Source organism: Columba livia, chromosome 3 (assembly GCF_036013475.1).
Source record: "Columba livia isolate bColLiv1 breed racing homer chromosome 3, bColLiv1.pat.W.v2, whole genome shotgun sequence".
NCBI classification, from domain to species: domain Eukaryota; kingdom Metazoa; phylum Chordata; class Aves; order Columbiformes; family Columbidae; genus Columba; species Columba livia.
In genome coordinates, this window is record NC_088604.1 from 85,843,056 (window position 1) to 85,871,031 (window position 27,976).

Here is a 27,976-nt window from a genome sequence, read left to right on the forward strand (position 1 = left end):
CCATTAATTCATATGAAGGAACAGAGCTTGCATTTTTAGCTGTGCCGGTTCCCCAAGTTTCAGCAATTTCCTCTCTCTGTATTTGTGTGGAAAACGGGTAAAAGCTAACAGGTTGTTTTTTCTTAACAGTATATTGTGCCAGACTAAGATGGTAGTTTTCCTTAGTAAGAGAATATTCTTTGGGTTTTATTTTACTTCTTTCAGGTAAAAGAAAACATGGCAGACCTAACCTAACCAGATATCAATGAACTATTTGCCAGGTAGCCACTTGGAAATAAATTTACCTGGCAACAATGGAACCAGTACACCCAATGTGACATTTTTAAAAATAAATAGTAAAGGGATGATTGAACAGGGAGATGCTCTGTCAAAAGGAAAAGGTTTCTAAAAGTACCTCAGAAAGTAGATTTTGGACTGATACTAATACCCTTATCAAGGATATTCTTACATAAAGTAGAAACAAACTAACAAAATATGCTGATGAAAAGCCTAAGCAGAACATCAGAAGCTGAAGCATCATACCAGAAGAAGCAAGGACAAAAGAAAAAAGAATTAATTTTACTAAAGCTCAATAAAAGTAGAGGAAGAGGATTTAGGTATATCAACACCTCAGAGAATCTCAGAAAAATTTAAGTTGAAAGGGACCTCCACAAATCCTCCAAGTCCAATCTTCTGTTCAAAACAGGGGCAGCTTGAAAGCTAGAGCAGGTTGCTCAGGGCTGATTCAGTTTTGAATACCTCCGAGCATGGAGATGCCACAACATCCCTGGGCATCTGTTCTACTGTTTCACCATTCCCACGGTGACAAATTTTTTCCTTGTATCCCATCTGGATTTCCGTTGCTGCAACTTGTGTCCATTGCCTCTTTTCTAAAAGTCATATGGTGGGTAGACGAGTCTGGATTGGTCTTCTCTTTAAATCCCCTTTAACAAGGAGGATTGCTATTCTATCCCATTTTAATTGTCTCTACTGCGGACTGAACAATTTCAGCTCTCACAGCCTCTGCTCATGTGTCACAAACATCATCTCCCTTAAGCAGCTTAGTGGACCTCCACTGGACTTCACTGAGTTTGTCAACATCTCTCTTATTCAGGATGAGGGGGGAAAGGCAACAAAAGATAGAAACTGCTCCAGATGCATCTTCAAAAGCTCAAGTTGGTCATGCTTTTCTAAGACAGGTCAGTAACAGTCTTCAGCATTGCACAGCCACACCCAGGTTTCACATTCGTCTTGTTATCCAGTGTATCTTCTATCCAGTCAATCAGCCCTCCAGCCTATACCAATGTACAGGGTTATTTCATCCCAAATGCAGGATTTTGTATTTGTCTTCACCAAACTTCAGCAGGTTCTCAGTTCTGCAGCTCAAGATTCCCCTGAAAGCCAGCACTGCCCTCCAGTGTATCCACCACTTTCACTACTTGGTGCCATCCATAAATCGGATGAGGGTACATTCTGTCCTATCATCCAGACTGAACTCTAAGGAATGTCAGCTACAACCAGCCAGTTAGACTTGAATCAACAAATTCCATTCAAGCCCAGGAGTTCATCTAGTTATTCTCCCACTTCTCAGTCCACATCTCTCCAATTTGACAATGATACTATGTGGTACTGGGTCAAAAACCTTGCAAAATTCAAGGTAAACAATATCGACCACTCCCCCTTCACCCAAAGCCAGTTACTTAATCACAGAGGGTGATCAGGCATTATTTGTCCTTGCTAAGTGTGTGCTCACTATTTCAAATCACATTCTACTTCATGTACTCAGAAGTGGTTTCCACAGTGATTTACTGCAAAATCTTTCAGCACACACAGTAGGCCTACTGGCACGTAGTATCCCAGAACCCCCTTCGTGCCTTTACTTATTGAAAATTAGGCATAGCCTCCACTTTTTGCCATTCATCGGAAAGCTTTCTTGAGGACCACAGTTTTACAAAGATGATTGCACGAGCCCTAGCACATTATCAGCCAGCCCCCTCAGATGCATCTCGTCTGGTGCCGGGTATGTCCAACTTTCACGTAGGTGGTCTCTAACCTAATGCTCATCTACTGTAGGCAGCAATTATCTCCCTTAAACTTGCTCACTAGACACAGAAACACAGGAGGACTAAGCAAAGAACGTAACAGTGCCTCAGTTTTTCCCCGATGTGTTTAGTCCCTAGATCCAGTCCATTCAGCAGTGGGTCCAAACTTCCTTGGTCTTTTTGCTGGCAACATATGTATAAAAGCCCTTCTTGTCACACTTGACATCCATCACCAGTCTCAGCTCCAGCCAAATTGTGGCTTTCTTAATTCCACTCCTCCATACGTAAGCAGACATCTTCAGAAGAATCCCTGGGCAGTTTGCTCCCACTTCCACCATCCATACACTTTCTAGTCACATTTGAGCTCAGTCAGAAGTTACCATTCAGCCAAGTCAGCCTCCTGCCACAACTGTCTTGACATCCTGCACTTTTGAATGACCTATTTTCTGTCACTAAAGGTGAACCAACTCTTTCCTTTGCCCTTCTAGGAAGCTTACTGCAAATTCTCATCTGCAAGCTCCCTGCACAAGCCCGAGTCTGCCAAGTCAGGACAAAGCTTTTGCTCTGCTACTTGCTTTCTTCATTTCCCTCAGGACCATGAACACCACCATCTCATGGCTGCTACAGCGACAGCTACCATTAACCTTCATAACCATTTCTTCTGTATTAGTCAGGAGCAAATCCACTGGGCACCTCCCTTATTTGGACTGACCAGCATTCACACTGAAAAAAATTGTGCCTCATACGCTTCTGAAATCTTCAGATTGTTAGCAACCTGCAGTACTGCCCTTCCAACGTATGTCTGGATTGTAAAAGTCTTTCATGACACTCCCATGGCTTGTGATTGCAAGGCTTCTTCCAGTTGGTTTAATATGGCTTCACCCATCCCCTCTTCTTGATTGGGCAGTCAGACAAGATGGGAGTTCCTGACTGGTATCACCCTTCACTTCCTCTTAGTGGTACCAGTTCTGACCTGCCAGAGAGGCACGGCTGGCCCAGATACCTACCCTCACAGCTTGCTCTTCTCCTCTTGCCAGATCCCTATAGTGTTCTCCTACTGGACGTCTGGAGATAGAGCCTTTTGTTCCTGGAAGTCACAACCTTGCAGTGTCCACCTTTGTGGGAGTCCCATCCTCCAGGGCTGTATCAAAACACGGCTGTCCCTCCTTCTGTGACACATGTGGCTTGGGCTCTGGTGCCTGCATGATCTCTATGAAGAACACTTCATTCTTCAATTTGCCTTTCCTGAAACTATACAATCTGTTCACCTTCACATGCATTTCCTTCACATCTCACAGGAGAGACCAATGTCACCTCCAGCCCTGGCTGCACAGACAAGCACCTGAGGGACAGTCGCATCAGGACTTTCATCCCAATTTCAAGCCAGGTCATTAGACCTCTGATGTGCCAGAGGTGATCACTGCTCAGCCAGCAGACCGTGTCTTGCTGTATGTCACTGTCATCATTATGCTGACTCAAGCAGTCTTGAGCAGCACTTCTGGGCTGCATGAGCATGCCTTTCCATGCCAACTGCCTTGCTCCTGCTTGCACACCCTGTTCCCAGAGCTCCTGGTTGCTGACACACCCTGAATGTCAGTGAAGTAAGAACTCAGATGCAAGTCTGCTCAGCTTCCTGGCAAGATCTCCCGGGCACGCAACTTTTCACATTGGCTCCAGTAGCAGTTCAGTGGACTCACAAATGCCAGTTGTGCCAGGGACCCACCACGAGACCCTGCATTGGGGTCTGAACCATTAAACTTCAGAAAAAAGGTAAATGAAGTGCTATGAGGCCATCAAAAGAGAAACATTAAGGAAAGCGAGCAAGGTATTAGTAAAACTTGAAGTTGTGTGCTGGGTATAATTTTCATCACTCATATTCAAGAAAAATGAATGAAAACCATGTGAATGAAAAGAATAATTGCCAGAATGATCAGAATAAGAAAAACTACATCCTGCAAAAGTTAAACAATCAGCAGGTAAGATTATTAATACATTTAAAGTATCTGTGGAATACACAGTATTTTCCTTCTCTATTTAACCATACTCCAATCTATTTAAGTTCTTCTCCAAATACAAGAACCTGTTGCCTATTAGCTCTGCAAAGCAAGCAGTGTTTTCAAATTCTTACTTAGGGTGTTCCTTTTTTCCTGCAAATAATCTTGAGCTGCTCTTACTATCTGCTGGACAACTCCAGTAACCAGTAGTTGGACTGAAGGAGGATCCCAGGTCAGGAGGAGGCGGTGAAGTACACTCAAGAGTTCAACACCAAGGAGCTACAGTAAAACAAAATACATATTAAAAAAAGTAATTAGGACTTAACAATTCCTAATTGTTAAGTCACTTGCTTATGATGAGCAAATACTGTTTTCATGCAAAAATAATTACAGTGAAAGACCAAGACCTAGAAAAAAGCTGATGGTTGCAACACTCATACAGTACCTGATCCTCTGCAATATGGATCCTGGCACAAGGGGAATCCAACAAAGTATGAAGTGCCTGTAAACAAGATGTAACATGCTCAACAGGCTCTTCAGGTCGTGGGGAACACAGAAACTGTATACTAACACCTGAAAAGAGTAATAATTAAAAAGAATGTTCACATCATCATAAAATCAAGTTTTCTTTTAAAAATTTCTTTACAAGTATAGCAGGTTCTTAACAACTTCAGAAAGATACATGTTTTTCTCAATTCTTCCTTTAAATGAGTTTATGTATTAGAAATAGCAGAATTGTATTTGCTTTCTCTTCTGCATCAAGTCTTCCTCAAAATTTGGCAGGAAAAATACTAAACAGTGACAGCAAGCAACTTAAGATTACTGAATGGAAATCCACACTTTCTTCTAAAGATCTGTAAGTCAGACTTCTGAAGCCTTCAGTTGTAAATTGAGTTTTATTGAACTCTTTTAAAGACAACTGAGATGAAATTAAGCCTAAAAATTATGCAATATCAATATTATACATACAGCACTTAACTCTGGTTTTAAATATCTGTATATCTCAGCAAACTGTTGGTATCCCTCAGATTAAATGATCATATGCACCTTTTAAAGTTGTTAGACAACTACGAAGAGAAACAGTGAGTGCTAGTCACAGACGAAAAACTGATGCAGAATGTACTGCATGTGACTTGTCAAATATCGGTCTCTCCCGAATCATGTTTTTATGAGGGTTTGTGCTTTAATTAAACTTACAACTTTTGTGTTTTTGAAGCATAACATTTTGTATCATCTGAATTATATTACAGCATTGAACAGTTCCTACCCATTTTATTCAATTACATTAAAAAACTAGATATATGACTCGTCTATAAAAATCACAATAATCACACTGACAGATACTCTGTCAAAGCTATATAGAAGACAGGAGGCAGAGAAATAGAGAGAGAAGGAGACAGAGATGTTTCAAAACATTACCATCCAGACATGTGATGCATTTTGAACTTCCCACTTTTCAAGCAAATATATTTTCTTACCCCCATAGCATTTTGTAGCATAATGTGCTGAATTCTAAACCTGTAACTCTTACCCAATATTAAGTGCATTCGATCTTTGTTTATCTCCGGCAAAGATTTAGTGGTAGGTGGAGTTCCAGGTGTCTGGTTTAACATAATTGCTGTAGCACGTTTCTGTGAATTGGGCATTGCTGCAGCAGTCTCTTCTGTTGACTCTGAAGCATTAAATCCCGTACTGTTTAGCCAGAGTGCCACTGCATGTAGTATGGGAGCCCAGGAGTTTCGGTAATGCAGTCTAGCTGTATCAATTGTTTCTGGAGTGTAAAATGCTCCCCCTGTTAAATTAGCAAAGCAAAGGTAAATTCTGAAATTCTCTGCAAATAATTGATAAAAAGCATTTACTCTGAACTTATTAGCTTATTTACTCTGGGTATATTTGATCACATATATGTTTAGATGTAATCCTTGTTAGTGACAGTGCATCCCAATTCTCTTTGTGAAGGAGCAACATTAGTACCTCTCATAAGAAAGTGCAACGGCCACGATGAAGGAGTAAGAGAGCAAGAAAGACAAACTCATAAGATTCTGTAGCATTTTTCCATACAGAACACTCGTTCTTAAATCAGTAAAACATTATAACTCAGTTTCTGCTCTAATCTCAAGGGCTACGTTTTTCTTAGAGTAAATGTCTTTTTGCATTTGATATAAAAGTATTAGAGGTGTAGAAGTATTCTTAATTCTAAAAAGACACGGTCTTAATGATCTCTGTGATTTAGATAAATACCTTCATTGCAGACTGAAGAAAAAAATGAACACTTAAACTTCAAACATACATTCTTATTACACATAGGCAGAAATTTATCACTTGCATAAAAAATGTGCCTGCCAAATAATTTATAGAATAATTCTGAAGTTTCAACTAAGGGTTTCTTTCTGGTTTTCATGACAACACAAAAATAAATTCCAGTGCTTACCATCTGGTGGAAGTTGAGTAGCAAATTCAGCTGGTAAAGTCAAAAGTGCATAATCTTTCAGTGCAGCTAACCAGAGACGGCTAAGTGCAGGCAGCTCAGGTTGTACAAGCGTTATCAAACTGTCTGGTGGTAACTCGTCTATAGTACCAAAATCATCCTCATCCTCCTCTGTGCTCTTTAAAACACGCTTTGGTTTAGTCTCTGCTTCTTTCTTAATTTTCATGGCAACAACATACACCTAGAAGAAAAATAGATATGAAAATACATGCTGTGAGATCCTAAAAAGAAAAAAACCAGCAGGCTTTCAAATGTGAAAGTAACAGATCTAATACACAGATGGCTGACTGTAAAATGACTGGGAAAAAGAGACTTACCTTTTATTTCAATATTTTTTATTTTATTTCTACCAATATATAACAGCTATATAAATGGCACTTTCCTAAAACAATCTGGCTACACACCTTTTTCCTTAAAAAGTGTCAATTACTGCTGCTCTACACAAACATATTGATTTAAACACCTGATTTCATTAAATCATTGCATCCTTATTGCAAAGTTTTCTTTCACCTACATTAAGAGCTACTAGATAAATTAGAGCAATTGTCACTCACAGTTGAGCAGATTAGGTATCATAGAGACAGGAAAATGGCTTACCATTTGCATAATTATATGTACAGCTCTACAGCATGCAAGTACATTTCAGGAAGAAAGGCAATATAAATAGTGCTAACTCTGTCCTTTGTACATAGTTGAAGATTTCTGGTATTCCAGCCATTCCCCAACAATATCTATATTAAGTCTGCCACTTATTATTAACACTTTGATAAACTTCTACTTAATTAACTGTGATAATTTACCAGAATAAAATTTAATGTTGTTTGGTCTTGGGGCCGGGGCGGCTTGTTTTGGTTGGTTGGTTTCTTTGTTTTTGGTTTGTTTTTCAGTTTAAGATCAATAAGATGGGAAGAAAATCAAAATCTGATAGAGTATGAGTGTATACACAGAGAAGTACAGTAAAACAAAGAACAACCAAGCATCACTTTAAATATGGATCAACAGAATGGAAGAAAAAGGAACAGAGAAATACATAGAGATGAAAACACCCCAGGACTGGAATTGCAACAGGCAACGAGAAGGGCAGGTGCAAAGTTCACTGGCTGAACAGCCAGTGAGGTGCAAGGCTGCTATTATGCTGCAAAGTATTTTCAAACTTTTAAAGATGTAATGGTCAGTGTTTACCTCAGCCCATGCTTTCAGAACTGCAAGTTTTTCCATCGTAGTTGCACTCTCTCGATAAAGCTGGCTAGAAGATCCCTTTCCTGCTTGCACTTTATCCAGGGAAGAGACAAGAAGGTTGTGAACTCGGCGGAGGTCATTCAGGTCACTTACAACCCCACTTCCTATCCAAGTGCTACACACCTAGACAACAAAGTTCAGAATCATTCTAAACTATCACAAAACCCAACAACCTTATAAATGTAAAAAAGAAAAAAAAAAAAAAAATCTGTAAGAAAAATAAACCAAAGCAACCACCACAAAAAAATATTAGAAGCCCTCCTCCTCAATATAAAAGAAGTCAAGGTTTTCCTTTTTCTTCCCCCTGCCATCCCCCATGATACCAGAATTGCTCTTACAAAGGTTATATTTGCAAAGCATATTACAATGGAACTTAAAAGAGACATAGAAAATACTTTAAATAGTTTTTTACTACTCCATAAATAGGTAATAACAATTTTTGTATTCTGTTCCCAAGTGTGTGTTCAAATCATTCAAGTAATGGGTCACTGCATTCACTGTGAATACTATCTTGGAGATCAATCAATAAAAGTACATCTTTAAAAACCCACACCTCTCAAATTATATACTAAGTCTCCATACTAACGAGAAGCTTTCAAGATCATTGATGTCAAGAAGATAAAAATCCTTAAACAACTGGGCTCTGATCTGGAACCAGCAGTACCACATTCCAGAACAATCAACACCAGACATGGTGGACAGACAGTTGGGTGTCTCCTCACTTTTCTTTCAAATTAAATAGACACAAACAGGTACCTAAAATCTAAACATCGTACAGATCAGCTGCTCCTGTCTGGTGCTACACATTGGCATTTATCTTCTGAAACACATTCATGCCCAGACATAACACATGCAATAGAAGAATGCTGGTGCAGCTGCTTTTCTACTAAAAGGGACAAAGTCTTCCAGAAGAATTGCTTTGGATTCTGGTGGTGATTTTACAAGGATGAGGAACAGAAGAAAAAAAACAAAACAAAACAAAACAAAAAACCCCACAGAATGCAAGTGGTTCAGGTTTTACAAACCCTTTTTTCCATGGCATTTTTGTCCTATTTCCAGTGTATTTATTTTGGTTTTATAGATCAAGTTCCACGAAAGCCTTTGGGGAAGGGCGTCTCACAATTGGGAACGACGGACATATTCAAAAGAAACACAAATAATGTCCCAAAGGTGCACAGGACAAGGCTGCTGTCACAAATGCGTAATTCATTTATAGTAGGACTAAGACCAGTTTTCACTCCTGCTGCTGGGCAAGTCAACGGTGTCTCATTAATGACATAAAACTAACAACATCAAACTCATTCAGTGTAGCTCATCTCTGTCCACGGAACTTCTACAGAATGAGTTAAATATCCCAATCATTTGATCCTGTAAGTGCACACATGCACTCGAAACTGGTTGAATAGGGAAGATTTTAACAAGTCACAAAGAAAGTTACATGTTTTCACACAAACTGCCTCTTCATCTAGTTAATTGCTTTAAATACACAGAAATTTTCCATAAGGTAACATGAGCATATTCTTTCACATGTATAGATACCAAATTATGCCATATTTGATCTATCCTTACAAGCTTTGCTGTAAATTAAGACTATAAAATAACAACACAAAATCATAATCCTGCCACACCAAGATTTACTAAACAAAAGTCACACACACAAAATTATCATATTAAAACTGACGTTGGCATAACTAAACAAACTGGTGTTTTAAACTACAATAGGAATTTAGCTGTGTAAACCACACGCCAGATACTATTACAGCTACAGTACTGATAGCTGATTTAAACTACAGTAGCACAAGACAATACATAATAAAAACCACACAAAAAATACTCTTCAACTGAATTTTCACTGAGAGGTTGTTACTATGCTTGTAATGAGAATGATCACTGCTTTTAAAAATGTAAAAGAGTTTATTAATGTCAATAAAACTTTTGAGCTTAAAGGTAAATTATCAGCAATCCAAATAAATGATCAGACTGAAAGGCATCTCAATAAATACATCACTATTGGTCCCGTTAAGCAAGGTTGTGGATTTTCACATTTGTTTGGTTTTGTTGTTTCACGTTTTTTGGTCTTTTTTTGTTTGTGTGTATGTTTTGGTGGTGGTGGGTTGGTAGGGTCTTTTCGGTTGGTTGGATTTTTGTTATTGTTGTTTTTGTTTTGTTTTTCTTTTAGCAACAAATGCAGAATTGACATGGAGACATAATTAGTTTCAGGAAGACTAGATATTCTCTCATGTAGCTCCTAAAAAGGACTTCTGCACTTCTGAGGAACAAAATATATTACTAAGAGACTCAAAAAATGTTGCAAAAACATCATGGCTTTGGTTTTGCAAATTCTTCCAGCCATTTGCTACTACTTCTCTTCTGCAACCTTCTTCCAAAGAGAAGGAAAATCAGCTTGGCTTATACTATCTGAACATTTTCCTCCATACCTGGCAGGCCTTTGCAGTTATATCAGATGGTGTATCTTGGGAAAAAGCTGGCCTCAGAGCAGCTCCAACCTGTTGAGAGGAAAAAAAACTAAAAATCCAACTACTTAAAAAATACTGACGCAACATTCTTGAGCTCACCTTCTTTAAGACTCAAATACACATACAGAACAAACAAGACAAGATTTTGGCATTACAGTTACATCCCAAACTTATCCTTCTTGTCTATCAGACATTTGCAATAGTATTCTTTAACCAACAGAATCCTAAACCAGATCTTTTTTTCTTGCACACTGCCTTTTTAAGCTTCAACTACCTTTGTCAAATATGTGATATTATCTTTCTTCTGTTAATGAGTATCTTTTTAATCATGAAAGTATCACAGGTGCAGTTTATGCTAAGGCTAAAGAGGCCAATGACTTTTTGATGTCCAAAAGAATAATGATATGAAATCAAACATTTATGGTTGGATGAGAAATTCTGACCAAAAAAAGCCTTTTAGGCAGTTGTTTTAAGGCAGCATTTTTCAGAAACAAAAGAAACCAAGTCAAAGACACAGAAGCAATTGTTACAACACTACAGCAGGAAGATGAAAAAGGCAAAAAGTGAAAAGGATGTAAGCCTTACTTCAAAAGGCATTTGCAAAGATCTTGAAGACACAGTGAGGACAACAGAGGTGAAAGAGTTAACCTATGCAACAACATAAAGCAATAATGCCCCAAAATAAATTTTCAGCTGTCCACCTCCCATTCCTATATTTTGTAGTTTTTATTTAAACAGAAGTATATTCATTAATTCCCAAGAAATCAGCGTTATTTCCCAATTCTTAACTCCACAAATGAAACGCCACTCTTTTGAAAAATTAAATGTAACTTGTAATTTGGCTTTCAAGAATCAATAGGTACTGAATTTTTAAATTTCATAAGCTACTAAATTATAATAAATAGGAAGAGATAGAAAAATAAATTTTGAAGAGGTAAATAAAAGTCTCTTTAGTACATTTTCACATACACACAAATCTCTTTTGAAGTTACAAAATGTTCTCAAAGCTAATACTGGCATATTGGCATAAATATACAGTTTCCTGAACTTATAAAGGAGGTCTCACATTAGCCTGATATTGCTCCAGTATCACATGGCCTGGAAATTCTGGCTCAGGAACTGATGCAAATTTCTTGATAATGTCTTCAAGAGCCTGAAGACCCGCCATTCGCAACTGGTTGCTGTGATCAGTCGCAGCCATGAATGCCATTCGAATAAGGTCAGAAAGATGGAGTACTAAGAAGTCATCTTAGAATGAAACAGAAAGAACTATTTAGTAACTTAAAAGACAGCTACCATAACAGATATTTGTAACATTTTCCTCACTGACATGTACAAATTTTGCCTATTTTACCTTTTTAAAAGGTCCATATTTAGAGCACACAAGAAGGTAGGAAATAATCTATTTTTTTCTTCTCCTTAAAGTGATACAAGGACTTTTGTTCCTAAGACAACCTTAAAATTTAAGCCCAAATTTGAAACGAAATTACATATATGATATACAGAAATTTCTTTGAGTATGCATATACAGCTGAGTACCTTAGAAGAGATTAGAACGTTTAGTAAAGCTAATTTTAGTGAGGTCCCCCAAACCTACAGAAAATCTCCAAGGCAATTCCTGTTTGAGTCCTATGCTTATAGTGACCCCTGCTGACAAAGGAAAACCTCGTCAGGTTTAAACACCTAAAAACTTCCACATCCAAGGCTGCAAGTAAGTGGCAGACAACATGCAGAAAAGAACAATGCATAACTAAGTAACATTTCTGGAAGGATTATTCTCCTCTATTTTTATTAATTTCATTTCTTTCCTTACTCTCAATTTGAAATTGCCAGATGTTGCACAACCAATATGAAACCAAATTATTTAAAAGTATAATGTCAAGGGTGACTAACAAAACCCACAAGCTATAACAGCTCTACATATTTCAAGTCACAAGGTAAAAAAAGTTTATTTTGTAGCTGAAACTTTTCAGAGGCATGTCAATAAAAAAAGACTGGAAATCAATTAGAAATTATGAAGTGATAAAGTCTGTGTTTACTTTTTCAGACCTTCACAGATGTTAGTAAAATTTAAGCATTTTGGAAGTTTTTACAATGATACCAAACACATCAAGTGCACTTTAAATAAAGAGACATAAATTCTCAAGATTCTTATATGTAGTCATCTGCAGGATCCTATTAGCAGCAGTAATTTTATTACTTTCTCTGTAATACAACCCTATCTCAAAACAAACTTTCCCAAAACTTTTCCCTCTTAGTCTTCAAACAGTGATCTCAGCCTGAAATCAAATCAGAAATGAGATTCTTGCAAAACCAATGCACAATGCTGGAACTAGGCTGCAACAAAGCAACATAAGCAAAGACCTAAATCAATCTCCATACCATACCAGACACTCTCAACAACAACACAGACACTAAAACCCATTAATCCCATGCATTCTAGGATGCTCACAATATTCATCCTACCTACCACAAAGTCCTCATGAGTGCCACATGGGGAAAGCAAACAATCACTATGCACCAGAACCAATACACATGGACGACTCAAGGACAGAAACTTCCCACCATCTGTTAAAAAATATTTCTTCACAAAACAACTATGTCATCTGATCTCTCAATTTTAATCCTCTAACTCATAAGAGTATCTTCAACACATGAGCTTTAAAACTAGTATTCATCACTGTCATGTATACCAAAAGAATGATCTTTATAAAACGACTGTCCTTCTGTAACTCTCTCACATCACTCACTCCGCAACCAATGCCACAGCAATAATTAACTAGCCTTATCTCTTTTCTTCCCTAGCATCCCTTCAGTCTGGAGATGCAAATATAATCTCTGAAGTCTAAGTCGTTGCAATCATTACATTAAACTTGGAGAAACTGTTACCAGCTCACCATTATCTAGAAGTTCACTGCTTCTGTTTCAGACTAGAGAAAAGGTTTCCAAATCTAAAGGTGTTTTTTCTCCAAGCAGATCAGTCTGCCAGAATTTATATCCTCCAGCAAACCTCATTCTTTGTGCTCATGGTACAGTACCTACAATGGTTACAGTTAAACTACAGTTTTATTGCCTTTTGCCAGTCATTTCCTCTGTTTCTAATCATTTGAATGCAAGGATTTTTTTCTTTTTTTCTTCATTATGTAATCTTAAGCTGTAAAATGGTGTCAAAAAATACTAAAAAAGCTATGCATGTCCTATAATTACTTTTTGGGTTTTTGAGTCTGGCTGAACGAGCCAGTGCCAGATCAAAGTGCGCCTTGTTCACATTCTCACACAGCATGATAACACGGCACAGACAGTCTGCTGCAAACACACGAGTTGCCCAGCGAGGCGCTACAGAAGGCTTGGATTTATCCTCTTCACCCAAGGTGGTAAACATTGTATCATCATCCATCTCATCCTTCTTCTCTGCTTCCTCATCCTTCCCTCCTCCCAAGGGAGCAGCTGTGCTCATGTCTACAACAGAGAACAATTAAAAAAAAAAAATCCCACAGTTACAATCTACAGGACATATTCGAGCCTTCCCGTAACACCCAGATTCAAAACACACCAATTATTCTGTTGAAACAACAATATTTTAAAAAAATGTAAAAAGACATAGGAACATCAGTAAAATGAATGTTTCTAACTTCTAATCTGGGCTTCATTTGGTTTAAATGAAATGAAAAACAATCCTGTAATGCTAATGCTCTACAGATACCAAGCATAGCTGAATCCCATATGTAAATTTCTCAGCTTTGAAAATTAACCTGTTAAATTGTCAGTACACAGGGTAAGGAAATTACAAGGCTCAGAATCAAGAAATCAGCTTGTCTTTGAACTGTTCAGCTCCTGTTTCAAGTAAAAACTAGAATGCATGTTAAACTGAAACAAAACTACAAAGTTCCACACCATGGGACAGATACACAGTCAAGTAGGCAGTTTATGGCATCCACAAATGGGCCTAACATTCAAAAAATTATTTTCTCTGATTGTGAGACTTCATTTCAGAAAAAAAAAAAAAAAAAAAAAAAATTACTCCAGCAATCACAAAAAAATCCCCAAAAACCCAAGCAAGGACAAAAAGCAACTCACCAAGCATGCATATAGACTTCTGCTATTCAGAAAACAGAACATAATGTCTTAATGACAAGGTCTATATCAGCAAAATGCCAAGATACTGACTAAAATTACTCTGGCAATAATAAGAGGAGAATAAGAAGAAATTATTGTAAGAGTAACCCATTCCAACTAAGGCTTGCACCTTTTAAAGTCTAAATTTAAGCAGCTGAATAGCCAAGCCATTCAATTAAGAGAGAAAGAGGCTACAGCAAATCAAACATGGATGAAGCCAATTCATAACAAGAGTGTTTTGAGAAGGCATCCAGAAACTTATCTGGCAGATCTGTAAATCTCTGCTTAAAAAGCAAAACAGATTTTGTTCACATGCCAGTTAGCTGGATCAAAGGAGTTCAAACTAAAGCTGCCGGCTTATTACAGTACAGCTGAGAGAAATTTATTTAAACAAAATTATCTCAGAGATTATTTCACCTACTAATAAATAAGAGATTGGACAATCTTGTTAAAACTTTAAAACCCAGCCCACATGAAATAAGAAAAGGACATGTCAACATCAAACAGGGGAAACAAGGTCTTTCTCTCTGGGTATATGGTAACTACACGGTAACCAGTATATATGGTAACTACTTTGCATAAAGAAATCACTGGTAGCATTACTCATCAGTAAACGTAAATCTGGTAACATTCAGAAAGACCTTCAGGATGAACTCACAGAATGCCAATAAACAAGTATAAATGCAAGGGAAATGAGCAGAATCTGCGTCACAACTATCCTACAATCTGAAAAACAGGAATAAGGTCTCGGAGAACAAGATCTGTGCAAACAAGTCTGCTAAGCTGAACAAGCAGCAAAAGTTTCATCACCATGGTAACCCAACATCACATCAGCAACTCACAAAACCTCATAAAAGAAAGCTCAGTGTGTACAGCACTCTTCCTTCTGTACAGTCCTGATGTATAAAGGCTAAAAAGAATATGTCTGCTTTCATTAAGATATTGAAATGTCAGAGTAACAATCACACTGTTTCTCCACTGGAAATCCTACTTTAAGGCAGCTAACTTTTTAACTCTTAAAAGCAATAGTCTAAAACTTAACTTTGATGATTTCTTCTTTCTAATGAAGTTTTAATGCATTATAACCAAAGTTGTATATATAATGTAAGCTATGTATTAGCTAGGATAAAAGACAAACTCCAAACAAATATTGCCAGAAGATGCTAATACTAAGGACATCCTGTCTCTTATGTGAACACTATACAACACTTACCACTAGAAGCTGCAAGGACATCCTTACAAAGCATTAGCCAGTGAGAAAGGTTTTCTACTGCCAGTGATGAAAGCATATGCCCCAGAGTATCATGGATATCTGAGCACAACTTCCGATCAGTCTCCCGATCCAACATTCCAAAAAGGACACCTTCGAGGCCTGTCTCTGTTATATTAACCCCCTGATGCCGGGAATGAGCATCTCGCCGAGAACCAGGTCCTGGTGCAAAAGGATTAATATCTGCAAAATGATAAGAAGAAATGTTTTCTGAAATCAGTAACTCAGTTTTAAAATTTGGAATAACAGCCTACAATTGGACATTCTGTATTTGTGTGCCTATAATTCAAGCAACAATACACCAAGATGTTACTGAATTTCTTCCAAATTAGCACTAGAAAGATTTCAATAGAGGAATTAATTTAATTGCTCCTCCTAGTTTTACTTCAAGAAAAAAGTCTCTCTCTCTTCAAGATATCTACCCCATGAATTTGTAAAAACCCCTATTGGTACTGAGCTCTAAAGAATCTTTCCAAAGAGAGACAGATTTAACTGGTGTGATTTAATACAAGTAAGCTCAAGATTCTACATTTGTAGGAGACTCTTCTGGTAGCACTGTTGAGCCTCCTGTTTTCAGAATAAAATTACAAGTCAGAATTGAACCAACCAGCAAAGTCCACAGGCTTTGCAGATGTGCTGCTAACAAAATATACCACAACCAGCTATCTCAATCAAACAGCATACAATTAAGTCAATTTTCAAAAGAACAAGACCTAAAATAACAGAAAAACTATGAAATGTTTCCATTGTATATACACTGAGTTACCTATTTGATTGACACTTTTAATGTAGCAGAGAAATTTAAGTCTGAACTTTACAAAAAATTAAACTAGAAGTGAAGCTCAGGAGGTAACCAAGAGTGTGGCCAGAAGTTATTGGAGCTGAAAAGGATGGTTTGAATTTTGTGCTCTGTTGCTGGGGGAGGGGGGGGCAGTTTCCCACCCCTCTCTGAAGGCAAAGCACACAAACACTCACATATGTGCACTCAACTGTTGCAAAAAGGCCACATGAGAGAAATACTTACTGATGCCACTGTTTTCTTTGTCTCCAGCCTTTTTTGCTAAGCTCATGGCATATTCACATACTTCTGCTGCTTCCCTCTGAGCAAGCTGTCGTAAACACGCCACTGCAGCTCGGCGAAGCAGCAAGTGGGAGCTGCACAAATGAACCTAAAAATCAGAACCATTATAGGTGAGTGAACGGCTGCACCCCTGTATCAATAAATCAGTGCTAGAGGACTAACAGCATTCTACTTTTCAATCACATGCCCATGTGTGAGCTGCTGGGTGCCAAGCTCTTTACAAGATCTTGAAAGTCCAGAAATAAGCACTTTTTATAATGTAAAAATAGGAAAATAAATCTGACATATACAGAGCTGACAGCTGTTATCTGGTTGAAGAGATACGAGCTCGAATATTGGAACTACTGTAACAGTGTGATTTAGATTAATTACACTTTCCAATCTGTTAGACTCTTCTGTACCACTCAATCTCACATTCTGCTATACCTGTAGATCACATTCTTTTAAACAAAAAGACATCATCAGGTGCCCCACGCATGACACCTATCATAAAAACTTTTATTTCAAACTCGTACTGGAATTTATAGCATACATTTTTATAAGTGCCTCTCAATAAGACAGCTTCAGATTTCTTTGCTAACCAACACTGGCTTCTAATTCCTTTTGAATCACCTCAAGTACAAGCAAATATTTTCTTAGAGAAGAATTGTGCATGGTCCCTATTTTCCTGAAAGGAAGTAACTGCACAGAGAACTGTATGTTTTTCCACAGTGGAAGAGATGAAGTGTGATCTTTAAGAAACTCCGATTCTTTAGTTACCCTGGGGAATTTGTTTTTAATAAACTGAATACACATTTGCCTTCTCAGTTTTAGGTTATTATGCGGATAGAAATTGCTTTCCTAAATGAAACGGCTGTATAGCTTATAAAGCATTTTAACAGTAGATCTTTATTCCACATATGAATATACAAGGTGGAAGCAACAGTAAGCATGAAAAGGGAAGCATATAACAATGAGAGGCTGCCCTAGGCAAAGTCTGGAGAGCAGGCTAAGAACTTCCAATGTTGACTAGGTAGGATTACATTCCTCCAGGTAACACACAACTACCATTTCCACAATTAATGAACAAAGCACTTCGCAAAACATCCAACAGACATCAGGAAGAAACTTTTCAAATTTCTCTTTATTGGACTGCTGGACCCCCTAAAAATATTTTTTTAAACAGTAATAACAACTAAAAAAAACTACACCAAAACACACACCCACACACACCACCTTTCCTCCCACAGCCATATTTGGCATGTTTAGGGTTCCAGCCTCTGCCTCACTTCCAGGCTTAGGCCTGGACTTGCTGACAGAACACTAAAGGAGGGAGAAAGCAATGCTAACAACAGCAGCACAGAATTTAAATGTCAGCATCTACTACGCTGACAGTGGTAAAATAAATCCAAAATCTCCTGCCTTTCCCCAACTCACTCACTGCCCTCTGTGCATGCAATCGGAAGAAACAGAGTGTTTCAGCATCTTTTTACTCAGTCATATTATATACTTACTCTTGCTATCTTGTGCTCTCTAGGGTGAAAGAGAATCAGACCCTATGACTTCAATTTGGGTAGCATTCTGGAAAGATCTAAAATGGCTTGGGGAGAGACATCTTTTTATTGCACTTCAGTGTTTTTGCAGATGTGGCTTGCTTATACTCATGTGTATCCCTGACATCCTGCTAAGTGCTTCTCCTGTCCTCCACTAAGCACATACATAAAACTTTGAGGAACAAAAGGGATGCATTCTGTACTCACACAGAGACTGGGAACCAGACTGGATAGGTTGACATGCCGTGGCGCAAACATATGAAGCTGCTGAAGGCAGGATATGGCAGCTGCCTGAACAAGTGAGTCCGAATGGTCTTGTGTGATTGCACATCCCACCAAACAGGAAGAACGGATTGTTGAAATTGTAGCTCCATTACCTAATGATTTTATAGGATATCTTTAACACAGCAAAATCTTTGTACGACAACAGTAGACTTTAAACCCTTGAGAAACAAGAATTGTTAATGCTTTTAAATTCACAGATTAACATGCAACTTTTCTGAATTCCTACCACAAATCACTTTATATACATCTTCAAAGAAACACTACAGAGTGCTTCAATATCTCTTTTTTAACTTAAACAATGTCCTGTTCAAATGAAATGTTGGATCTATAACCTTCAGGTCAGAAATACTTCAGAAATATCTTCCCAGGACATGAAACCAGTAAAATTATCCAAATTTTGATTTTGAAAGTCTCTTTCATTCTATACATATGGGCAACATTTCATGCACTTAACCATTTCCTAATATACCAGGTATAGTGTTTGGCATGAAAAGATCTTATTCTCTACAGCAAGGTACAGTGATTTAAGAATTTTAAGGATGAGTGGAAATGTGCTATAGTTCACATCATTGACAATGACATCAAACTTAAGATCTTGCCATAAATTAAAAATAAAATGAATACTTGTTAAAACAGCAGAGGAAAAAAAAAGTCTTTCCTCTTGCCCCTCTACACACAAAAATATACGTGGAAATATATGCAGCAAGGGTGTTTTTCATCTAATTTGCCATTAGCCCGAACGCCATACATCACTGCAACTTCTTTATACAAATCTCAAACTGCAGTCAAAAAAGCCCCAAGCAGTCATAAGTAGAATCAGAAGTGAGGCTGCTTGCATGACTGTAACTGAATTTGTCACCACCCACCCCTCCACCTGCAACAAAAATTTATTTTCTTCCACTTAAGATTGCGATATATTATCTTTACGCAAGTTACTTTCTTTTTTTTTTGCTTTCTCTTCAAATTCCCACTAACCTTGCAGCTCAGGCCCAACAGTAGTTATTATAGCTCCAAGACATCGACCTAAGCATTGATGTACTTCTGTATGTGATGGTGGAACAGTTAAGAGCAGCGTAAGAACTAGAGAAAGCGTTGGCTCCACATATCCACGGTACATTGGCCCACTAGAATCTACTATCAGGGCGAGTGAATGGAGAGACCAGGTCTATCAAAAAAACAAAGGAATATTTTTCAGTAAAACATTTAGGAAGTTTAAACAATTCTGTATGCAAACTAAGCATAGATCTTGTATGTCCTTGCTTAAACGTATCCAGTTAGCTACTCTTGGCTCCAGAAGTGTTCTAAAGGTCTCAATCTCAAGCAATCACCTGAGTGTTTAAATATCTCTAGCATACTCTTTGGCTATCAGTTTTGGGATAAGAGATGAAGATGACAAAGAATTTGAGCAAAAAATGGTTACGTACGTTGAGGAAGGAAAATACAAACAACACCTCCACTGAAACAAAAAAGGAAAAAAGAAGAGTGACTCTTAAGGCAGGAGAGAGAATTGTTCTGCTATAAAACTGGATAAAGAGTCTGAAATGGAGAGCTGACAAAGTCTTTAGTGGGGAGTGCCTTTGAAACTGCAGTAGAAATTTATTTCCATGACAAGTTGAAAATTTCACACGTATTTTCCAATTAATTTTCTTATTAGAGGATGAAAGAGAAGAAAGGAGTGCTGTGCACAGTCAGTATACTACAGGATGAGGAAAAAAAAAAGGTGAAAGATCAACCTATTTCAGTCACAAGATAAGTAAATAATAAGCAAGCAAAACCATTTACTGCAATTGCAAAAGCAAGAAGTGGGCAAGAAGACAGTCTTTTTGGTCACTGACATTTCATAGGAAATAAATTCCCCTGACAGACCTGAATGCGTTATATATCTCTCCATAATATCCTACTAAATGATCGTACTTCAGATTTTTCGTCCATTAAATATGTGACGAAATTGCACTGAAAGGACTAAGTTAAAAGAATATTAGTTACAAAGCTTGACTCTTAGGAGTGAGCTGGAAAACCTGCCTTTAAAACTGCTCCTTTTTAATCCTCTCCGATGCAATCCACAAACCATTAGCACTAGCAATCATGTAACTACTTTCACAGTCCTAAACACACAGTAGCATATTACAGCTTACCCTTTCACTCCTGCAAATTTCTATTACTTGTGTTCCCATACTGTTCCTGTGTACCCACCCTGATCTAGTAAGGGATGAGGTTTAAAAGCTTAGCTTTTCACAGGGGCCTGGTGGTGTACTCTCAACAGAAAACAAGGCAGGCAGGCAAGTTCCATCTGGGCTCCCCCCCTTTTTTTCATAAAGCAGCATTTCTATCCATTTTGTTATTCAAATACATGGTACACAATTATATGCCTCAAAATTATTATTACTTACTTGTTATAATACTTAACTCATACATGAAGTTACATATACAAGCTGAACTTTGTCTTACCTTAAAGAAACTAACGAAACTGAAAAGAGATTTTAAATTTATAGTTTACTATTTTTAAAACATTATCTCCAAACAAAACTAGGTTTGTTTTCCCAAGTAACAAGGCTTGATTATTTTGATTTCTTTTTTATTTCCCTGAGAAAAAGAAATAGGAAGGTATACTATTACATGTTCTATCAAGTTAATAAGTTAAACCCAGGTGGAAGTATGATTCTGTATAACTACTTGGGCTTTCATCGTCTCAGTCTGTGGGTATAAAGTGCCCACAGCTTCCTACTGCTAAAGCATAATAGTCACTATTTCAGGTAATCATTTATTTGCAGTAACTTGTGAAAAGAATTACAAAGATTACCTGTTACATCATGCAATTAACACCATAATCTTTGAAGAACAATTACAAACAAGACACTTGATTTTACTCAAAAAACTACTTCCCCCCCCACCCCTTCTGTAGTGAATCTTTTATTCTAATGGTTCAACAGATTTCATTGCTGGAGAGAAAAAAAAAATCAGCACATTTCCCTCCAATATTCAACTTCTTAATGTAAAGACAGATGTCCAGATGTCTATCCAGCCCTCTCTTCTTTTTACAGCAGCAGCCACAAACAGATGCTTAAAGGAGAGTAAAGACAGACCTAGACAATGACCCCTCAGGTTTCTCCTGGGAGAGTAAAGACAGTGTATTCTTCCGTTTTCAAGAATTTTCAACTTAGGAAACTTCCTGAACTGCACAGTGTTTACACATTCAGGAACTCCAGAGGCACTGCTCTTTCAGCAGCACATCTAATCTCCTTTTTACTTTAACAGCAACTTTTAGCAGTCAAGTTGTGCTCTTCTGAGATGTTCCACACATCTATAGTCCATAGTAGACAGAAACCCCTTCCTGCCTTTGCTTTGTCTTGGACCTGACTCTTGCTAGTTCCCCTTCTGTTTCCCAACTGCAGTTTAGCTTGCAACAAATTTTTGTTGTTATAATATAATCCCTTAAAGATGATGTACTGCCATACTGTGTTCACAGTATCACATATAAGGAAATTACTTGCCAAAGAAAGCTACTGCTCATCACCCAAGAATCTAATAACTGATCACATGTTAATGATTAGCCAGTTATTAAAATCTTTAGTTAAGGCAGCTAAGGTACAACTAACATGTTTTACTCTACAATTAGAGTCAGTTAGGAATATGCCCACAGTGATACTCTGGCTCAGCTCACAAGCAGATACTTGTCAGCCTGAAGTAACATGACCACTTGCAACTGCCTCCCTAACAGTAAGGTTACATTTTAATTGTAGTACACATTTAGGATTCTGTACTGTAAGAGTTTATAAAGCAAGTTCCACTTTCTTCATGCTCCCTGGTACATACTACATCCATATGATTTGGCTTGCATGTGACAATCTCTGTTAAAGAACATCTGAACAGGTAATTTGATTTTTAATTTTAATCCTGAACATTTTTAAAGTAGTTTTGTGGCGATTGTGGTTTTTTACCTGGACTTCAGGAGAGGTTCCATCTTGTGCCAAAGCCAAGAGAATACTGACGCTAGTTTTCAGATGTTGTCCAGAACCTATTCCACCCACATACCGATGGAGACAGCCCAGAGCCAAAGAATGGCCTGTTCTTGATACGACATCTCGAGCAGATTTTAACCTATCAATGTTTAAATAGAAGGAAATAATGTAATTCACTAAGTTCGTTACAAAGAACCCTTCAAGTACCATAACAGTGCAAATGACTAACAGAATTTTGCAGGCCACCTTACAAGACCTTGAAAAGCCTTAACAAAAAAAGCAAAACCAATGTACTTAAACTATATAGTTATTAAAACAGATTACATATAAGAGAAACGAAAAAAAAAAAATATTTTCATAGTTATTTTATTTTCTCCTGATCAGATCTGGACATTTTAGATGAAGAAGAGTTTTGGAAGTGAAAGAATATAGGAAAAGCATTTTGTGTTTTCCAGTGTTTCACAGCAGGCTAATTAGATAATCAGAAAAGCCACAGCTAGACCACCGTAGTGAAAAAGAAGAAAGAGTGGGAAAATGACAGCACATATTGAGAAATTACAAAGAAATCCACAGCTACATCTTCCACTGCAAAGTCAACTGAATAACTTTTTAATACAGCCGTTTTCCTCTACAACTGAATTCCATGACTTTTCCAAAAAAGATTTTTTTTTTAAAATAGTGTTTTATTAATGAAGCTAAACCAGAGTGAAAAGCATTCTGAATGACCTAGTTGTATGAAGTGGTGACTTGTTTAGTATTTTCTGCAATACCTCTGCTTCTGAATGCATGTCACATACAAAACTTTTTAACTAGAACTTTTCTGGGAAGAGGGGAAGAGAAAGAAAAGAAGGATATCCCAATTAGAAAAAAAGACAGTTAATTTTTTTTCTGATTTTCTGTGTATGAGGGGTGAGCATGCTCTTCACCAACAGTGAACAAAAAAGCAAATGAAAATCTCAAATATAAACAAAAAAATACTTGACAATGTGAACAGACTGGCAACCATAAACTACTTGAATCCCAGATAAGAATCCCAGCAACAGAAAATTAAGGAAAGACAGTAAAGATTATGCACTTTATTACAAGGTGAAATGATGGGAAAATTTGAATTATCCAGAGGTAGGAGAGCTGAACGGAGGCCATGTGCATGCATCCTGGCTGGCTAAAAACATGGGCTGCCACCCTGAGACAGGTGCATTCTGATTCACAGATACGCTCATGTCTTAAATTTAAGCCCAAAACTGGGAAACATGTTTACTTTTTATATCTACTAGACCTCTTTCTAAAGAGCTAAGATTAACAACAACAACAAAAATTATGGGCCAGTAGATAAATCAATATGTAAAGAGGATCTTTGGTTGAAACAGAAACACTATGGCACAATTCATATTACAGACATACTTAGTGTAACCTGCATTTACCTATCTGAAGCAGTTTAGTCACCTTAAGTAACTCATCAAAATGTACTCATTGGTATCATTTCACATTCCAGGTAGTTTAACAAGTCGGCTTTTATTGCAGGAAGAATCACATGAAATAAATCAAAAGAAGAAGAGCGTCTGAAGGTATGCTAGATCTACATAATCATAGTAATCAAGCATGAAGAAAAGAGAATCATCTTCCAAACTACATTAAATTATATTTTTATCTCATTTTCTGAGTCAAAACCAACTTACTTATCGAAACTGTATTGAGCCATTCTAGCGATGAAAGAGGCTTCTCCAACCACTTGAGCCATTCTGCCAAGAGCTTCACCTGCTGCACACCTCAAAATAGGGTTAGGATTATCAAGGGCACCCATTACAAGAGTCAGAGCAGATTTGCGGACTTCTTCTGGTCCTAATGTGCTTTTATTCTCGGCTAAACCCTACATGAAAAAACATACCAAATCAGGGGAGAAAAGGAAGGCATAAAAGTAATTTCACTATATTCTTCAGTTAAAAATTATACACTTAACTTTTGACTTTATGTCTTTGGCCATTCATCCTAAAATACAATGTCTGAAAATATTAAAAACACACACACACACACAAAAAAAAAATCAACAAGATACTGAGTCTTATGTTTGCCAACTCTCTACCTATGGCACATACAGGAAGACCTGTTGCACCATTCTTTTTTATCAAATGCATTATAGCACTAGACGCACCCTAACACTACTGAATTTGATCTAGCTTACACAGAATACCCCAGAAGAAAAGAAAAAAAGCACTTTAAAATCTAACTGCAACATCTCTTTCTGTCAAACAGGAAAACCACAGCTCAGTTACATTTCTGCAAGAAAAACTCAAATCGAAGATATTCTAGGCACATCATTTTTTTTTTCTTAACAATCTCATATTTGCAAACACTTATGCAGCCTCTTAAATGAACATTCTACAGAACAATAACACTAAACACTGCTTTTGCAGCTTCTTTATTTCCCATATTTCATTAATAACACATCACCTTTCACTACATCATCTTTTACTTTAGGAAAAATTATTAAACACATGTGAAGTATAAACACTGCATGTATTCGAGAGAAAGAAGTTGATGGCTCTACCAGAGATACTCTGTTCTGAGATTCTTGTTTCAGCTCTTACAATTTTGACAATTCTTTGGCCATTTGGCACGGGAAATGCTAGGCATCTGTCTCAGAACTTACTTTTCAACTTCTAGCCACATGGTTCTTATTTCTAAGAACAAAGTAAGGAAGAGAGGTGCTGCTTTGACAATGTATTTTACCCATTAAACAAGGACTTGGAGTCCTGGTAACAATTAGTTTAAATTAGGCAGTCATTTTTATATGGCAAAAGTCAGATGAAGAGACTCATCCAATCTTTAACTGCAGGCTGGCACTTCTATGATGGTAGCTTCCTCAGTGCACAGACCTTAATTGCTTTGAAGATCAACAAGGATGACAAGGACAGATGCTGTCCAACAGACTGATGAATTGGAAATTATATAAAGCAACATCAGGAAAACAGTAGAAATGCCTTAAGAAACTTGACTAGTGGAAAGAAAATCCTACACTCTGAGACACTGTTTCACAAAGCCATGAGGCAATGCAAGTCACTGAAACCACCTATTTTCTCAGGAATATTATTTGTGACTTGCTGGCTCACTTTCTGATTTGATGACATGAGTCTGCATTTCCAAGCGTAGACAGAGAACACAGAGCTGTAACTGAAGTCAGTGGGACTAGACAGAAGTATCTAGAATTCCATGCAATATCCAACCTAAACCATGCTTTGATTCTACAATTAGGGAGTATTAAGAACAACAACAAAAACATAATACATACAAAATGGAAACCCAAATCTGTTTTTATTTCCACAAGCCTCATTTGCACAATATTCTATGACAAGGGTTTTTTGAATATATATGAAAAAGTATTTAAATCTGTGAGTACAGTGTAAAGAAGACTACAGGATTGAAAAAGAGGAAAAAAAAAAGCCTGAATACTAAGAATGCTGACTACATAAGCCTCCTCTATTCATGCAGACAAGAGCTCACACTAAGAATACCTGAAAAAAACCTTCAATTTTGGTATTGTCAAAATTTGGAATGTTTAAGTGGTAACCGTAGTAACGTTCTTCTAACAGCCTTTTGTACCAAATACAAATGAATGAATCAAACTGCTGAACTCTGGCATCCATTACAAACTTACAAGTTTTACCTTCAAGGCACTAAGAACAGCAGTGAAGATATTAAGCTGCACAGCCTGCTGGCGAACACCTTTAGCCTGCTTGACACATTCAGCAAAGTGATCCAACATCTGTAATCTGAAACAAAAGAAAGAACATAATTTAAGTGATGCTCTTTCAAAATACAAACTGAAACACAGCTGGTAAAAACAAACAAACAAACACACACAACAAAAAGGTCCTTTTAAGTTCAGTCACAGAATTTATGCTTCAAGGGCTGAAGGTATTAACTTTAGACAGAAAGTGTACTGTTATTCTGAACATCACTTTGCTGGTTCTTTTAGTTCATCCACAATTTTTTACTATTCCTTTTGAAGAAAACACCACCAAGAGGAAGCGAGTCTTCAGACACATTTGGTTATATAACTAGAAAGCTATGAGGACAAGAGTGGAAGAATGCCGCCTCTCCACCACCATAAAAATACAGTGTTACCCACCATATTCCTGTTCCTATTGCTTTCTCCATTTAACCTCAGTTTCCCCCCATGCAACCATGACAGAAAGTATTACTGGGAAGACAAGTACTCCTTACAAGATACCAAGACCAGGAGTATAATTGATAATCTGCATTCTTAACTACTCAGCAGTTCCCCAGACAAATCTTTCCGTAGCTAACAACAGATATAGACCAAGTTGAATTACTGCAAGCTCGCCTCAAGTGTGTCATGCACTTTCTGCAAAATTAGATTGACTGCTAAGAAAAAACTGTTCCCATCAGGATTGTTCTGAAGAATAATTTTACTTTAAAATGCACTATAGAGTTGCTTTCACTCTGTGCTCAGTGACAAATTAGCTAAACTGAATGACAAAAGTAGTCCTGACAACTCATAACTCTGAAAAGGTAATGTGGAACACAAAGGAAACAAAGTTGAATTCCATTCTCTCTTTTTCGTCATGCATAAAATAATTTGCTGAGTATAAAACAAATGATCTTACTCATGGAAGCCAAATGAAATTCAATAGATGCCACTTCTACGTTTTCAAGGCTGATTTGCAGTTAACTGCAATGGACATTTTTGCAGGAAATTTTGGTTGCAGAGATATTACTATTGTTAGATGCAGTAGGAGAAGAATCCTACACCTCTGAACCCTCATCTTCAGAACTGATAAAACAGAGGAAATTGCCTTATTTCTAAACTGAGTGGACATATTCCAGTATCCTGAGACACAATGAACACCAAATGCTGAACTGTGAACTTAACAATAGTTTGTATCAAAGCAGATTATTATTTCAAGGAAAAAGACCAAAACATAGTACTATCCACACAACATTACATTCTAAAATTGAACACTGATGTAAACTAACCTATGTTTGTAAGAGACATGAGGAAAAACCACACCAAAGAGAGCCACGGATGCGTCAATGACAGATACTCCTAAAGGAAGAGGACCAGGTACAGCTTCACCAGCGGGGATGCGCAAATAAATAGAAGATGGATCATGTTCCAAGGCACCACTTCCAGATGCACTGTTTGGCTGAAGCTGCAAAACACCACATAATACCTCTGAATATATTTTTGCATGTAAAATTTGGAACTAGAGATAACGAAAACAAGTATGCAGTAGCTTAGAACAATAAAATAGCTTGAACACCTGAATGCAACTGTAGTGTCCCCCTGCATATACACTCTAGTGTTTAGAAGGCCAGCTAAATCCCAGAGGGTCGAAGCAGTTAACAGCTGGATAAACGCATGAACTATCACTCCTGGTAGTAAGAGATAGAAATTAGAGAAAAACTAATTAATTCTGATACTAACAGTAGTTTCTGAATCACTGACTACAAAGTGATATTTCAGAAAGAAAGGTTATTCATTCAGCATTGAGT

At 37.4% G+C, this 27,976-nt stretch overlaps 1 protein-coding gene across 4 annotated transcripts in view; it reads right to left on the bottom strand.

Moving 5' to 3' along the window:
- HEATR5B (HEAT repeat containing 5B) overlaps nt 1–27,976 on the bottom strand; it is a 59,134-nt gene that overhangs the window by 13,260 nt on the left and 17,898 nt on the right. For all 4 annotated transcript variants that reach the window (XM_065057957.1, XM_065057960.1, XM_065057958.1 and 1 more), the window contains exons 16-31: nt 27,458–27,633; nt 26,124–26,229; nt 24,139–24,329; nt 22,442–22,601; nt 19,479–19,668; nt 18,426–18,595; nt 16,630–16,774; nt 15,549–15,788; nt 13,427–13,678; nt 11,286–11,467; nt 10,181–10,249; nt 7,686–7,865; nt 6,447–6,684; nt 5,547–5,807; nt 4,461–4,588; nt 4,150–4,294 (exon numbers count right to left, since the gene is read on the bottom strand). In XM_065057957.1, the coding sequence (XP_064914029.1) occupies nt 4,150–4,294; nt 4,461–4,588; nt 5,547–5,807; nt 6,447–6,684; nt 7,686–7,865; nt 10,181–10,249; nt 11,286–11,467; nt 13,427–13,678; nt 15,549–15,788; nt 16,630–16,774; nt 18,426–18,595; nt 19,479–19,668; nt 22,442–22,601; nt 24,139–24,329; nt 26,124–26,229; nt 27,458–27,633 (2,833 nt within the window). The remainder of the gene's footprint in view (nt 1–4,149; nt 4,295–4,460; nt 4,589–5,546; nt 5,808–6,446; nt 6,685–7,685; nt 7,866–10,180; nt 10,250–11,285; nt 11,468–13,426; nt 13,679–15,548; nt 15,789–16,629; nt 16,775–18,425; nt 18,596–19,478; nt 19,669–22,441; nt 22,602–24,138; nt 24,330–26,123; nt 26,230–27,457; nt 27,634–27,976) is intronic.